This window comes from Mus caroli, chromosome 9 (assembly GCF_900094665.2).
Source record: "Mus caroli chromosome 9, CAROLI_EIJ_v1.1, whole genome shotgun sequence".
NCBI lineage: Eukaryota > Metazoa > Chordata > Mammalia > Rodentia > Muridae > Mus > Mus caroli.
The window spans coordinates 42069671-42086323 of record NC_034578.1 but is presented as its reverse complement, the minus strand read 5'-3'; the positions used below and the strand labels follow the sequence as shown (position 1 = coordinate 42086323).

The 16653-nt window shown below is 48.5% G+C and overlaps 1 protein-coding gene across 1 annotated transcript in view; it reads right to left on the bottom strand.

Moving 5' to 3' along the window:
• Smim35 (small integral membrane protein 35) overlaps positions 1-10553 on the bottom strand; it is a 54051-nt gene extending 43498 nt beyond the window's left edge. Inside the window, exon 1 of the mRNA XM_029482120.1 lies at positions 10325-10553. Within this exon, the coding sequence (XP_029337980.1) occupies positions 10325-10331 (7 nt within the window). The 5' untranslated portion in view covers positions 10332-10553. The remainder of the gene's footprint in view (positions 1-10324) is intronic.
• Positions 10554-16653: the final 6100 nt, after the last annotated feature.

The following is a 16653-nucleotide window of genomic DNA, read 5'->3' as shown; positions in this document are numbered from 1 at the left end:
CAAAGAAATCTGCCTACCTCTGCCACCCAAATACTGGGATTAAAGATGTAAGCCACCATATCTGGCTTGTTTTTACTCTGTGTAGGAGGGAGGGGTGGCCTCGATGTGACTAGGGGCCTGTGGTGGCCAGAAGCACAGATGGCTGTGCGCTGCCCAACATAGGTGCTAGGAACTGAACTCAGATCCTCTGAAAAATTCGTTTGGATTTGCAACCAAGCCATCTCTTCAGCTCCTGAAGCCTATATATATTGAAGAGATATGTGTGTGTGTGTGTGTGTGTGTGTGTCTACATAAAATTATAAAACCCAAATGACAATGTGAATATACTACTGGAACCCTGTAGATGGCCTTGGGAGGGGTCATGTGCGTGTGGGGAACAAAAGCCCCAGGGTCCCAGTGACTCTGAAGTTGACACACTTGGGGAGAGGAGCAAGGAGAGAAAGGGAAATCTGCTGCAAGGGAGAGGGAAGGAGAAGCAGGAAGTCAGCAGTGAGCGAGGAGGAGGGGAAAGCCAGCAGGAAATCCAAAGGCAGAGGGAGGCTCTGGGGTGGGCTTTGGTTGATAGAATGTTTTCCTAGCATTTACAAAGCTGCGGGTTCTATCCCCAGCACTGCATACATAAACCAGAAGTTATGAGGCACATCTTATTCTAAGGATTCATTAGATAGAGGCAAGGTGATCTGAAGTTTTCATCATTCTGGGCTAAAACAGTGAATTAGAGGCCAGCCTGGGCTACAGGAGACCCTGTACCCTCTACCCATACCCATACGCATACCATCCCCTAAAAAGGCTGAGGCCTCCCATTGAAGAAGGAGTTATGGCTTAGCTGTTCACACCAGGCACCTGGGAAAGGCAGGCCTGTTTCCTACAGGTCACAGGGCCTCCATCTCTCAGCTGTTATGTTCCTCCCCTGAGTATCACAGCGGCTTATTCAGTCCCGCTTGAGTGCCTCCTTCCCAGGCCCATGCAATGCCTTCCCAGAATCATCTGGGAACTTGAGCCAAAGCCTGAGCCAGGAGTGCTGAGCAATCACCCTGCTGCCAGCCCTGCCCTGCAGCAGTCCCTCCTGGCTCACCTGAGCACTGGGTGAGGAAAGAAAACATATAGGCCAGATGTTTATCCTGGCACAGACTGGAACCCAACAAGGAAGGCCTGGCCACAAGTGACCCACCGCTGAAATTCTTCTTTAAGAAGCCGTGCTATGGCCCCAAACTTCCTGCTCTAAAGGTCTCTATCTGGGGTGAGGAAGTTTGAGAGCCTCGTGGACTCAGAAGGCCCTGAAGACCCTATAGGTTTGGCCTCAGATGGAATCTAGGCTCTTCAACATAGACTACAGCAACCATATCCCCACTGTTCTGATGCCTCTGTAGGGTCAGGATGGCAGCCCATCCTGACTGGCGGTGGGAGAGGACTCAGGTTCCAACCACCACTGTTCTTCTGTCAGAAACTTCTTTACCACCCCCAAAGGTTGAATAGAACAAAATTTTCTCCACAAGGTTATCATGAGAGTTAACGAGATGGCGCGCAGAAGCACATTACTAAATGGAAGAGCTAAGGCATATATCTTATTGTTCTCCCAGGAGAACCAGATGTGAAACAGAACACAATGTACATTTTTAATATGTATGTAATGGGAGGTTTTGCCCCAGGGATTCTGTAAATGTCCAGGTCCCTTTTAGCTGTACAGTCTGATCCCAAAGTTCCACTTCATACAGCCCCTGGCCTGGGGCGGTCCCAACTATCCTATGTGGCAAGACGTGGATCAAAACTGAGCCTGTGAAGAAGAGGGCCTAGCCCTAGCTGGTAGCACACTGGTGACTTTCCAGCAGTATGCTATTTGAAAGGCCCATTGCCTGCCAGGTAGGTTAGGTTGCTCATTCGCCCACCACTCACTCTGAGTCTTGGGAAGGGAAGAACACACATCTTCTTTAGGGATGAGATCCACATGGACACCCCAATCCTACTGCCTGACACAAGCTAGTAATCTACTGTGCCAACTTCCTGCAACCCACAAAAAAGCACCGCCATGGTGAGAAGTCACACAACCAGAGGAAAGAGAAAGAGAAAGAGTTGTCTGCCGTCACCTAGCCTCAGCCAATGCCCGCCCTCCCGTCTTCCTGGTTGGATGAAAGGCATTCAAGCAGATAGGCTTGTGTAACTCTTTAGGTGTGTCACCTGTCCTTAGGCCTATGAACCACTCCAGGTGTTGTCCCTGCCCCTAACGACTGGGTGTCAGATTACAAGACACATAATCATTCCAGTTTGGCAACTTCACGGGTTGTGTTGTAGGACTTGACCAGCCCCAATAGTCCTCAAGTCACTCCTAAATACAGTGGCAGGTGGTAGCTGGCTTGCGGAAGGAAGAGGAAGAAGAGAATGTGGGCCATCAAGGAGCAAGGGCAGCCTTGCACTTGGGCCCCCTCTGCTCAGTGCTGACCAAGGCTTTCTGAGCAGCTTCCTAATGAGGCTCATTTGAAGACACCCCCCCCCCTTCCTGCTGTCTTGGGTGACAGAGCTTGCTCCAGGCTGTAAGAAAATTAGGAGGATTACCAAGGCAGTATGGTAAGTACAGGGGCCCTCAGGGTGGGGAGGGCAGCTGTCCACAAAGGGCTGTTCAAGGAACCTGTGGGGTCATTAACTGAGAATGTTATAACACCTTCCAGGCTTAATAAAAAAGAGGTCACAATTGAGTCACCTCCACTTCCAGCCTCTCATGCCCATCAGGGCTCCTCTGCCTCCACCATTAGCTGTCTTTGAAGGTGGGCATAGATAGAAGTCAGGGCTGTCTTTGTCTACCAATCGCCTCAAGGTCATGCTTGTTCCTTTGCATACTGTCTCGTGTGTGTGTGTGTGTGTGTGTGTGTGTGTGTGTGTGTGTGTGCGCGCGCTCGCTGGAAGATGTCATGGTTTCTTCAAAGGCAAGGGCTACTTTGGTGTCACAGTGACCCTCAGACACTCCCTGAGAAAAATCACTCCTATCCTTTATAAAGAAAACAGTATAGATATGCCCCCCAAAACAATCAGGAGTGTCTGTGGGGCTCTTCTGTTTGATCTCTTTAATGCTCTTCTCCATTGACTATCTATAGCATCTTCTGCTGCTGGCTTGTCCTCTCAAGGGGGACAGCTGAGAAGCAAGAAGGGGAAGAGATCATCACCAGGCCTAAGGTGGGAGTCAGTGGGTCTTGATTCCCCAATCCTTAGCAGTCACTCAGGCAGTAAAACAGAAAGGTTGAAGAAAGGACCTGCCTCCCCCATGACAAAAGGGAGTAGGTGCTACCTAACGCTTCCAGTGACCCACTAGTAAAAAAGTTTTGCAAAATGCTAGTGTCTGGTAAGGGCAGAACACCAGGAACTGCCTTGTCGGTACTAGGCCAGGGCTGTGACTGAAGCACTAACTACCTACTACTCCATCAGAGGGGGTCCTGTGCAGAGGTGCCCCCACTGGGGTCAGTGGGGAAGGAAGGGAGCAGTGCCCACCTCCAGACTGTGAGCTATTGCTCTGTAGCACTGAGGAACCCTGGGTTGCCCCCTCTTGGATGAGCCGCTGACCAGGGTGCCATTTCTGAGGCAGCTGACAGGAGCAAAAGCTGATGTGGAACTCAATACCAGGATGCTAGCTCTCTGTGAGGTCTTGAGACTTTAATTTCACTGAGACTCAACGCATCCTCTACCCTTGTAGAAGGGAAACAGTGTGGTTCCCAAAACCCCTGGCACATACACAGGATGCTTAGAAAGGCTGAGCAAAGCAACGTGTGTGAACAGACTCTGTAAAGCAGGAAGCCCGAGCAAATGAGAGGCTGTAGGTAATAAGGAACCCACTCCAGGAAGTGAGAGCCAGGACCACGTCTCACCCTGCCCTGCTGCCACCATGGAATGAAAGTTGGGTGTTGCTGATGAAGGAGGAGGCAGATGGTCAGCATGGGTGAAGGGTCAGGCCACAGGGTCACAGAGCAAAGGCGGGCAACAATGGCCGCTAGGCTGCAGAAGAGAACTGCCAGACTCTGGCCCTGAGCAAACCACTAAGCTACCTGTGTGTGGCAACCAGTCCTTTCTCATTGATGAGGCCAGGATGAGCCTAGCTCTCGGCCCACAAGAGAGGACGGGGTAACACAAGGCCAGGCTCAGCCTTCCCTGTTCTTTCCCTCTATCCTCCTGCCTCTCCCTGCAAGAGCTGGTCAAAGTCCAGCTGCCAGTTAACAACGGTTTTCCTTGTGTTTACTCTGCCAGTTATGTCCAGGGAGAGCCACAGCAGGCCACCAGTCCTGTGCCGAGTGAGAGTCTAGTGTCTGACCTGCCACATGTCCTCTGCATCTGAGACCAAAGGGGCAGTTGGGGACCCCTGACTAGCCAACCTGGGCAGGATTCATTACTACTCTGTAAGTCCTAAGCACACTGGGCTCCAAAGAAGAGGATGTTATTATCCAAACAAGGCAGGGCCATTATTAACACCCAAAGTCAGTCTCAACCCTTCAAGGTATTCCCCATTGCTTTCCTATTCTTGCCTCTACTGCCCCAAAGTATTTTATGGGCTTGACTGGAGGACTGTGGCCAACGAATAGGCCAGCCCTCTGGCAACAGGGGTCTAATAGCAGGTGGACTTTCCGCTCAGATTGAAGCACAGACTTCAGGAGCTCTGGTGATGTCATCCTTGGCTTTGGAGTGGCATATTTAGAGTTGGGCAGTAGATAGAGCTGGGTGAAGCTCTCTCTTCATACCTGCTTCCCCACGGGAAGAGAACCTAATGTCACTGCAGCTCCAGGGAGCCAGCTACGTAATCCCCCCTGGCCAACAACCAACTGTTTGGCAAGGGGTGGAGGTGTTGAGAAATATCTAGATGCTTGCCTCCTTACAGGAGCTCACCAGAGAGGGATCACAAGGTAACCCTAGGCCAAAATCTCTCCAGAGTGGCTGGAAGCTATCCCAGAGGAGAAAGTGCTTGCGTTGGACTTCTTGAAGAATGAGCCAGCTCTCTCTAGGCAGGGAAGCCAGGAAGGGTATGTGTCAACATAGAGGGAATTTCACGAGACAAGCAAGACAGATGGTGATGCAGGGACAAGAGACAGCACACTATGGCGGGAGCAAACTGTGTAGGGAGCAGAGAGGTCACGATGCATGCACTATGATCCCTTCATCAGAGAACTCCACCTCAGGGTCTCCCCCTGAGCTCAGAGAGGCAAGGCTGGAGAAGGGTCCCATTGACTGAGAGGTTGCCCTCCAAAGGACCATGTTTCCCACCAGTCAAAGACCAGCTCTGACCACTCCTTGTACAGTAGTGCAGCCAGCCTCATTATCACCAGACCCTAGGAAAGCACTGGGAAGTGAGGACACTCACAAAGTCATCACTGTGGAGCGTAATTCATTGTGGGGATGCTGTGAGGGCCAAGAGTACCAGCCTTCTGGTGTCAGGAGCTGCAGGATGGGGGAGGGGAGATAGTATAAGGAGAGATGGGAAAATTCAGACCCCACAGAGGGCTCCAGAACTCTGGACCAACTTCCCAAAGCCCAAGCACAGCTGGAGGTACACATCTTTGGACCTATGAATCCCCGTAGGCCTCAGATTTCCCAATAACCTCTTCTGTTCAGCCTTCCATCTTGCCCAGATGCAAACATCAGCCTCAATAAAACATGTCAACATCCCAGTGACACCCTAAGTGACAGTGGACTTCCTATGCCTGAAATGTACTTAAACTCACCAGCACCAGACTGTGAGCTTCCCACAGCCAAGGCCCATCTTTCATCTTCTTAACTTTAGACATCATGGACCGGGGATGGAATAGTGCCCAGGTGTGTGAGTAAGTGACTGAGCAAGCAGTCAGTCAGTGGATCGGTGACTGTCTGTCTGTTGGTCAGTAGTGTCCCTGTGAATGGGGAGTGAATGACTGACTGATAAATGATCCAAAATCGAATCCCTTGTAGCCGGATTCTACTCTAGGTGATACAGAAAGCAAGGTTCACCACATCCAACCTTAAAAAGTACCTAATCCTACCAGAAATAAAAGTATATTTGAACCTAAAAACAGAAGCTAGGGATGAGGGAAGGACAGGTCTGAGCCTGTTGGAAGCCCAGCAACAGGACTGGGGAGAGTCAAGCAAGCAGAGACAGTGTGGCAAACCCCCTGTGATGTATTTAACTGCACCACCCAGCATGCCACTCCGATTAAACACTAGATCGCAGCAGAGAAACAGAATTCAAAGCTGCAACGCCCTTTCCTCCTGTCTGCTCAGGAGTGCTTCCCACTTCTGGGTCTTTCTGCAAATGGAAATTCACAGGTGGCAGGTGAAAGACCACTTTCTGGAGGAAGCAGGTGACAGAATGAGGTGGTCTGTCCAGGGGTACGGAGGGGTCTTTGGTCCTAAAGTACGCTGCACATCTGCCTGGGCTTTGCCCTCTGGTGGGGCAGAGATGCCCATGCTTGGAACACTGGCTGTGGTGTCAACATCTTCCACTACTGTCTGCCTATACTATGTCTCCACTGCTCATAGAGTGGGTACCTAAGTGTCTACCATAGACTGGGTTCTAAAAGGACCCTGGAAGGTTAGGCGAAGATTTAAGATCTAGAGACACACACCCCGGGTTCCAAAACTGCACAGAAGGAGCAAGCTAAAATGCTAACCTTATTCTGGCAGAACATGGCCCTCCTTCACCCACAGATGCCACCAAGAAGGGGACAACCATAGCACTTTCACCAAGGGAATAAATGGGGAACCTTTATCCCATTGTCACCTTGGCACCAGAGACATCCCCACTGGCCTATCCTGGGGACCTGGAGCCCCTGATGTCTTACAGAGTCATGGCAACAGACTTCTCATCCTAACCTGATGCCAAAAGTGTGGCCTCCGTGGCTCAAGCATCTCCCTCTGAGTAGAACACCATTGCTCTGAGACTTGGAAGTTAGGAGATAAAGGCACAGAGACATCCAATGTCTTGAAAATGTCACTTGCTTCTAGGAGGCAGAGATAAGACTCCAAACTCATCAGGTTTACAGACCTATGAGACCAGCACTTGGTGTTCCCTGAGCCACTGTGGAACTGGGACACCCCATGCCACTACCTCCATGCTAATGGAATTTACAGCAAAGTGTGCATGAAGTGAAGATACTAATTCAAGGGGGTAGGGGGAAGGAAGGGCTTGGGTTTTTGCAGAGACTTCAGCCCTTCCTAAGATGCCAAAGATTGGAGGAGGGGAGAGCAGCACAAGCCACTGGGCATTGTCATGAACCTTCAGGGAGGCTGAGACAAAGTTTCACAGCCAGTCTTCTCAGGGAAAAAATTATCCATATTGCCATGTGACCATTAAAGAGAAAAAACTGATGTAAAGCCAAGCCAGGTATAGTGGCTCACACCTGTAATCTGAGCATCCTGGAAGCTGAGGCAGAAGGACTGCCATGAGTATGAGACCAGCTTAGGCTACCAACAATGAGGGAATGATGAGTGAGTCAGGCCTCAGACCAGTCTCACCTGACAAGAGATGGTGCAAGCCACAAGCCAGAAGTCAGCCAGCAGCCAGCGGCCAGCAGTTCCCAGTCACAGACTCCTGGGAAAGGACCTATGAGGCCCTGTGTGTTCTGGCCTTGGAGCCCTCACTGGAACCCAATTTAGAATTCCATAAGCAAAACAGAAATCCCACAGTGGCAGCACTTGGAAGGACTGTAGCCTCACCTGTTCTTGCCCCCACCTAACCACCCCAGCACTGCTGGAGCTCTACCTAGTAACCAAAGATGCTACAGGCCCTGCATCAGGACCTGCCTCTGTCTGCTTGAGAAACTCCTGCGTGGACCAGCTCCTACTCACCCCACCCCACTTTCCAGGAAGTGCTTCTAGCTTCAGCAATCCTCCCTCTGACAAGAGAGCTCCCGAAATCCCCCTACTGTCTGAGAATCCTCTTGGGCCTCTTCCTTCAGATGGTTTGGATGGCCATGTGTGCTTATCCTTCTGTCTGGCTTTGCTTCTCTGACCTGCATCTGCTACCTAGCCATCAAAATAGCTGTCCAGCATCCTTCACATCCATGCCAGATGCTCTGTGAAACTTACCAGTTAAGTATCTACTCTGTCAGGTACTTGCCAGGTATTCAAACATTGTTAGTAATTATTAAGAACAGTAGCAGGCTGTCTGCTCATGGGCACAAGAATTCTGACTCTTGTGTGTAACTGGGTCTCCAGCCCCCAGACAGTGCTTTTCTGACTGAATAAAATAATTTTATTACAGTTCTTGCACTTTGCTCCAGGCCATGTGCTGGAGACCATGCATATTTGGAGCTCATTAGGAGGAAGACTTACTAAAAACCGATCTCTGTCTCTCTGTGTGTCTCTCTCTGTCTCTGTCTTCTCTCAGTGTCTCTCTCTTTCTCTTTCATTCACACATGAAATTGAGGCTCTTGATGGTCAAATAATTTGAGTACAGAGGTGGGATTCAGACCTCAATGGCAGGATGCCATGGTCTGTGCTCCATCCCCTGTCAAGATGCCTCTTCTAACAGTAGCATCCCAGCAAGGGGAAACTTCCAAAGCACTTGCAGAGTTATATGAGTGGGCAGGAAAGTGGGAGAAGAACACTAGGTTATGCAACCACAAGGTAATAATGCAGAGAAGTCCCGGAAGCGCCACCAGAATGCTATTTATAGGCTCTGAAGTTCAGAGTTCCCAGGAAAGCCATCAGAGAGTCACTGAGTCTTTTGCGGGCAGATCAGCAGCAGCAGCCAAAGGAGCCACCAGAGGCTGGCTATCCCTGAGACATCTGGAACAAAGCAGGCTGCTCCCTTCTGCCCTTGCAGGGAACCTTGCTGGTGTACTTGAACTCTGTTTGACATGACTGAAGTCCAGCCAGCACATCTTCTCAGGAAGAATAGATACAGTGGGCCCCACCCCAACCAGAGCAGCTGAGACCCTTTAGACCACAAAAATCAACCAAGGGGGCCATAAACAGCAATGGGATCCTGAGAGGACCAGCTGAGGTCTTTGAGGGCTTGGAAGGGTGCTCGCAGCAGGTGGAGTGTTTGTGCTGATTCAAACCCACATTGCAAAGTGGGAAGGAAGCTAGGATCAGGAGACACTGAGAATTGCCCAGGATTGCTTAGCAACTCACCTGGGGAGCCAGGCCTCCTCTATAAAATCCTCTCTTCCCTTATACCACTTCCTATACCTTAATGTTTAAAGACAATTCAGGACAAGAAAAGGAAGTTGGGTTTTGTTGTTTTGTTTTGTTTTGTTTTGTTTTGTTTTGTTTTGTTTTAAGACAGCATCAACTCTGTGGAATTCTCTTATAAACATCAGACTGCATTGCGGGTGGCAGCTACCTGGTTTGGGTAAACATTATTTAGAGAATTTATCTAAACTCTAGCATCCATGAGCCCTCCCAACAAGCAGGTGCCCAAGAATCCATGGAAGGCTGGAAGTCTAACCTGTGCAGCCTCATAAACACACACACACACACACACACACACACACACACACACACACACACAAAATGCATGCATGCATGCACACACACACTGCCATTGGGTCTCTGCGGGAAGCTACCTTTTCATCTGACTGTTCCGGAAAGAGAAAGTGGGCAGAGGTTGTTGGGGGGGGGGGGAGCTGAGCAAAACAGAACAACCAAGAATTCAGAAATAGAGGGGCAGGGACTGTCTTCCCTGGGTTTGTTGGCTGTGCAAGAGTGAGCTCACAACAGCCACCTGGAACAAAAGGCCTCAGGAGGAAGCCAGGTGTCTACAGTCAGCTCCTCCGAAGACATTGGCCCACAGTGTAGCTAGAGCGCAGAGATCTTGTAAACCCTGTACCACACCTCCATCTATGAAACAGGGATTCTTGCCTCTCTACCCTGGTCTTCCCTCTCCAGGCTCTAACCGAAGTTAAGGGCCTGGCAGAAACACAAAGGTTGATTCTTAAATAACAGAACTGAACAGCAGGCTCAGTAGCTGGATTAACAGTGGGTTATCTGACTCCTCTCTCCCGCCCCCAGGCCTTGCCCTGGAGCTATTATACCTTGGAATGGGTAGGATTCTCTACTCTAATTGCCAACAGGTCAGCATCTATGTGGTTTATTACAAGGCTCGGTGGTTTCTAATGTAGCAGCTGGGCTGAGGTTAGGTTAAAAGAAAGCCTACACCCGGTAAAGACTGCTTCTCCTATGTGTGAAGCTGGTACCTAGCCTGTTTTGCTGGACAGACATCCTGAAAACAGAGTCACAGGGCGGGGCTACTTGGAAGCCAACATGGCTGTTGCCACTGACACCTTTGATTGCACCTTAAAATGCTGCACCACTGCAGCTCCCCCACCCCGGCCAATATGAAGCACCCCTCCATAACCCCTTCCTGTCACCTTACCTGCCATTGTGGAGGCACCCAAGAGACAAGGTCTTGTTCCCAGCCTGATAAAGGCATCAAACTGCCTGCATAGTCACAGGTGGCCAGATGTCTGCCGGCGGTAGTAGGACTGATGGTTAGGTGTAGGTTCAGGGGGTCAGAGTGGCTTAAGGCTACCTAGAGCAACCCCCTGAACACCAGAGCTAGCTGTGGCCAAGCCTAGCTCTTCCCACCAACTGTGAGTAGCCCCAGGTCTCTTGGCTCACTCAGAGAGCAGTCCCCACCCTTCCCAGGGGTGCCCATGTCACCCTGTCACTGGCCTCAGCAACCTAACTCAATAAGCTAAGAGCCTCAGAGGGTCTGTGTACCCATCACCTGGCAACAGCCACATCTTTAGCTCCAAGGTTTCCCTCTGAGATCAAGGGAAGCCAGGGCTCTTCCCATGGGATCCCAAAGCTGCCACAGAGAGGAACAAAGCCAGAGAAACAGCCTCTCGGTGCTCTAGTTTGTCTTCCTCGTCCCCACTCTGTTCTTCCGGCTCTCCCCCTAACCTCTTCCCAGAGCAAAGCAATGTCTGTGCTTTTGAGAAGCAGGCAGCTCAGCGGGGCGAAGGAGCTGGTGGGCTCTGCCTTGGGCCTCTTCATTATTCACTAGTGGAGCACTGGTCTTTCCACTGTGGACTGATCAAGTTCTTCACCATCTCTGAAAAACAGTTCCCAGTGGCTTGGTGGGGGACCCAGTAGTCATAGAAGTTGAGAGGAGTGATCCAGCTGGACAGCAAGTCACAAGTCACACCCCCTTAGCTGTCTCTCTGTGGCTTTTCTGTAGAATTTAAAAACAAAAGCTGCCTGGTCAGCTGTCTAGGGTCATCTGTCTCTGAAGTAGAAGCTAAAAGGAACCATTTAATATTTGGGACTCGGCTAAGCCCAGGAACTTCTCCAGGATTTAAAACATTGAGGGAGGGTGAGAGGAGCCACAGCTGAGAAGGGCAAACATGGTAGAAGATGGAAGACTCGATGGTAACATTAAGAGGGGCACTCCCAGACACCAAAGTCTGCTGCCTAATAGCAGCTGCCATCACCATTTGTGGATGCGTTGGCAAAGCCAGGAAGCTCGTCCAGTTCTCTGTGGGAAGGGCTGTGGAACTCCTGAGGGAGCCTCCTGTGTGTTGATTGCAGGCAAAGCATAAACAACAAGACCACATTGCAGGAGGGTAGAGACTCCAAAGGATGTACTATCTCCTAAGGATGCTTAAACACGCAGGTCCTTGAAACTGCTGAGAAATGCAAACAGACCTCAGATCCAGAAGCCCAAACCGGAGAACTGGGTCTGCCCTTTACTTGCTCTGAAACCACAGAAGCCACTTTGTGGATAGACTTCGGCTTTCAATTCTATAAAGCATGAATGCCTTGGGATTTCCTAGAGATTAAATATAGTAGCACCTTTGAAAGGAAGATGTTGCACTTGATAAAACAATATTCAGCCTTCATAGGTGGATACTGGATTAATCTGTTCTCTTGATAGTGACTGACTGGAAAACAGAGCAGGAAGATGCTCTGAGCTAACCAGATACTAACAAGTGCTTGTCAACAAGCATCCACTTGTTCTACCGTTCTACCAACATCCTGCGCCCACCACCACCACCACTGGGCACTAAGAGTCAGGAATTCTCAGCCTTCCATTCTACTCCAGCCAGCAAAAGCTGTGTTCCAGATGAGCCCTAAGCTGGACATGGGCTGAATCAGACCCACAGGTCGGGGCTCTGTACAGTGTGAGTCAACAGAGCAGCTCGTGGCCTGCCTGGCCCAGCCAGCAGCTCTGACAGAAGTGTGAAGACTGGAGCCTTCACTTGAGCTATACAAGGACTGGACCATAGTAACTATGACCAGCTCAAGAGATTAAACTCAAGCTGAGGATAATCAAAGCTATACCTAGCAGTGAAGAGAGAATCACAATTGGTCTTTGATTGCTTTGCAAAGTTCCCTCTTCTACTGACTCTAGGATAGTATCTTTCCTCTGTCTGGCTTCAGGGAGAGTGGCCCAGGGTAGTCTCTAGAGAGCCTTTCAGCTCTGCATCCTTGACCACGACTGGATCTGCCACTGGTGGGATCTGATGGGATCTGAGTCCCTCATGGTACCCACATGACTCCACCTCATCTTTTTCTTCCTCAGTTCAGGACTTACTCTGGGCTGAGAGGGGGGTGGAACTGCCCTTCTGTTCCTCTTTCTACTCTTCTCAGAACATCTCTTACATTGGTGGTCCCCAGTTACCACTCACAGCCCCAAAGCAAACCTGCTTCACTGGCCCTGGTACTCATGATCTGCAACACCTCTGCTTCCTGGAAGTTTGATAGTCTCACATTTACAGCATCTCTCTGTCAGATGTTTGTCTAGAAGCTTCCAGAAAGGGCAGAGAATAAGAGGTTTCAAGGCTACAGCGGAGAACCACGAGAAGGGCTAAGCTCCCCAAACTACTTGGCACAGACAGATGACAGCCTTTTGGTCTCTCTGTGAGTGCACAATGTTGCCTAAACCATACCTTGATTCATAATAATATTTCACTATTGATCCACACAGGATTTATTAGGAACTCATTAACTAAGCTCCCATAAATCTACACAGAAACTGGGGCTTAGAGCACCCTCTATACTCATGAAATTCCTTGTCGCCTCTCACATGCACACCCATGCTGAGGTAGGAGGGCAAGTCTCTTTTGCTTATTAATTTAACAAAAATTGGCTGCACCTGTTTACTATCCACTTTGCTGATGTAAGCCCCACCCATTCCCAGTCCCATGTCTATCATTTTCTTGCTTCTTCACAAAAAGGATTCTGAGCTATGGGTAACCTGCTGGCATTTTACCCTTGTTACTCAACTGCTAATGTTCCATTTCATTTGAGATAACATAGTTTGTTTATTTTTACTTCCGTGTAATATTTTATTGTGTGACTGTATTAACAGGCAGATTCTTAAAAGCTGGCCCAAGACCAAGTCTTAAAACTGAGACAGGCTCGTTAATGTACTGATTCAACACCATTTATTCAATATTCACTCTATCTCACCCATAGAAAGAGTTTAGATGCGGGGATTAATGGCGCAGTCATGGTTCCGTGACTGTGGAGCAGTGTTTTAACTTGACTCACTGTTTCCTGCCTTTTGTTTGCGAACAAGGACGATATTCTGTACAGTACAGGCTTGACTGAGCAGCCAGCAGTGGGAGACATTGCCTGACGGGAGTATCAGGCCACTTCAGCTCAAAATGAGCAGCCAAAGTGCAAAAAGGTATAGACTGTACTGTTGTTGTTGTTGTTGTTCCTTCTGTGTCTTGGCTTCTAGAATAACTTTCATTCATCAGAGGTAGTCAATGCCTAGTGAATTAGTAAAACACAAAACAAAACAAAAGAAATTCATCCCACCTGCTCCAACTAATGGAAGCATGTACACACAGGTACAGTCAATAAAAAAGAATGCACCTATGGGAAGGATCCACTCAACAGATGCTCTCAGCATCCACAACCCCCTCTAGCCTTATGTGGATACCCTAACCTGCTTAACATCCAAGGGCACGGGTCCACAGACAAAGCCCACTCACTGTGTTAATGCTCCAAACGAACACAGGTTCATCTCCTTCTCTGATGCCTCTGCCTCCCCTCCAGCCATGCCTACTTCTCTGCAGCTTCCTCTATTACCCACACTTGCACCTGAGTGCCAGTACCTTTCTGTCATTCAAGTTACAACTCAGATGTGACCTCTCTAACTGTTCTCACCCTTTCCCTTGGCCCCATCTTCATCCAGACACTGTCTTCTTAACCCCACTTTCTCCTGAAAGCTCCCCTCAAGCCCTCTGGGTTTTTTTTTCTGGCTTATCTATTTGTAGTCACACATATACCCCCAAGCCCTCCAAGGGCCCTCAGTTGTCTTTTGGGGGAGGACCTCTCTTTATCTGCTGGGATGAATGCTTATTAATCTCTGACATCTGCTTCTTAGTGGATCAGGGCCTGGCACAGTATGGATATTTCTCATTCATCTGTTTATTTTAGCCATTATTGAATGCTAACCACTGTGGTTACCACACACTTGGTTTCAGTCCTTTTTAATCTGGAGCTAAGTTAAATGGAAAGACTTTGCCTGTTGTGTGTAAATTGCTGTTCGTCTCGTTATCTCCTGACTAGGTGTCCGTAGGGCCAGGTGCTCTGAGCTGTTCTCATCCTCGTCCTGAAAGTTACCCCCTCTGGCCAGTTTGGTGATGACCAAGGAGGCAGAAAGTTCAGGACAAGATACACTTTTTAGGAACTTGCCTCTAGGATCTAACTCCTTTCATGAGGCCACACTTCCAAACTTTTACCATTTCCCAATAATGCCATTGTGTTTATGAATCTATCAGTCAATTAATCCATTAAACCAATGATTTTGTCAATTCTGAAGATGGACACAGACATACCCAGAATGTGATTCACCATGTCCTAGGCATTTCTGTGTATGTGTGTGCACATGTTTGTGCGTATGTGCATATGTGTGTACATGTCTGTATCATGTGTATGTGGAAGGCAGAGGTCGACGGTAGGTGTCTTCCTTGAATACTCTCTACCTTATTCTTGAGACAGGGTCTTTCACTGAATCTGAGGCTCACTGATTTTCTAGACTAGATAGCAGCAAGTCTCAGAGGAGTCTCCTGTCTCCACCTCCTCAGAGCCAGGATTCTAGGGGTGTACCACTACACACAGCCTTATATGTGGGTGCTACTAATCTAAACTCAAGCCTTCATGCTTATTCACTTCAAGCAATTAACCAAGCGAGGCAACTACACAGCCCTTCACAGGCATTTCTAAGTCCAGTCAAGCTGACATCATAGAGGACCAGGGGGTTGGAGAGGAACTCAGTGGATAAGAGTCCTTCTTAACCACTGACCTGATGCCCTCGTCTGGCCTCCACAGGTACCAGGCACAGAGATGATACACAGACATATATGTGAGCAAAATTCCTATACACATAAAAATATTTTTAGATAGAAAAGTGTAGTTGTAAGAAGTTTGCTCCTATCTACTGCTGAAATCCTATTGTGTAGATAATCCACAATTTATTTTGCTACTCAACCATTAGGGGTTTCCCAATGTTTAGCTATTACAAACAATGCTACTGTGAAAACTCAAGGATACATATATATTTCTTGCGATTACATCCCACAGTAGATCAGCTGAGCCATCAATCTATAAGCCAGCCCTGAGATTACTATCAAATCATTTAATCAAAGCACTGCTATAGTTTATATCCCACTAGCAAGCATAGACATCCCAGTTACTCCGTGTCCTGTGTTCTCACCAACACTTAATATTGTCAGTGTTTTTAACTTTAGCCTTTCTAATGTAGGGAGGAAGAGAGAGAGAGAGAGTTAGTTCACTGAAGCCTGAGTTTGCATTTATGTAATGAATAACGGCAGTGAACATCTTTTGACATTATTGGACATTTAAGCATCCCCTTTATTTGTTTCTACAAAAAAAAACAATATATGTAAAAAATAAGCAAATGATTGACAAAGGAAGAAGCAATACAGATAACAGTCAGGCAGCCAATCGTTTCTGAGGCTCCTAACGAGTCCCTACAAGTGACAAACTAGTTGAGGCAGGTCAAATAGGGGTATGGGTGAATTTTTCATTTCAACTGGTAGCTTAGACGTAGCAGGAAGAATATACCCGGGAAGTGAGCCCTGTTGGTCCAGATCTCAAAGGTTCCCTCACTCAACTTAATCTTTTCCCTTCCATTGCAGGAGTCAGACAGTGGCCAACCCCTCAACAACCGTGGTAAGTTCACACCCCCAAGTCTTTGAATCTCAGCTACTGAGTGAACCACCATTGTGCCAATGCTATGTGTGACCTCAGTCCACCATCCATCCATCCTTCAACAAAAAGTACTAAGTACTCATACGTTCCAGGATTTGTTTAAAAAAAAAAAAAAAAAAAGCTTGGTCTCTGGGGAATATGACCAGCAGGCCTGATGGCCAAGAACAGTACAGTGACTCCCCAGGCTACTCTGCCAGGCCCTGATCTGCATGGAGTTGGGTTGAGCAATAGAGCAGCGTAGGCCCTGGTCACATGGAGTTCCTGCCACCAAGAATTCGGGGCACTGGTGTTTTACTGTTAGGAAAGAAAATAGCTGTGGATCGCTGACTAAAGGAGACAGATAAGTGAATCAGTAAAAAGCTCCCAGCTTTAAGGGTTTTACCCCTCCTATTATATTTTCTTGAATGCCTACTTCTGATAGCCTTCATATGGGCAAGACGAATGAACAGGGAACATATCCATAAGACAATGAGCAATCCCACTCATGTTAACATTTTATTTGAATCACAAGTT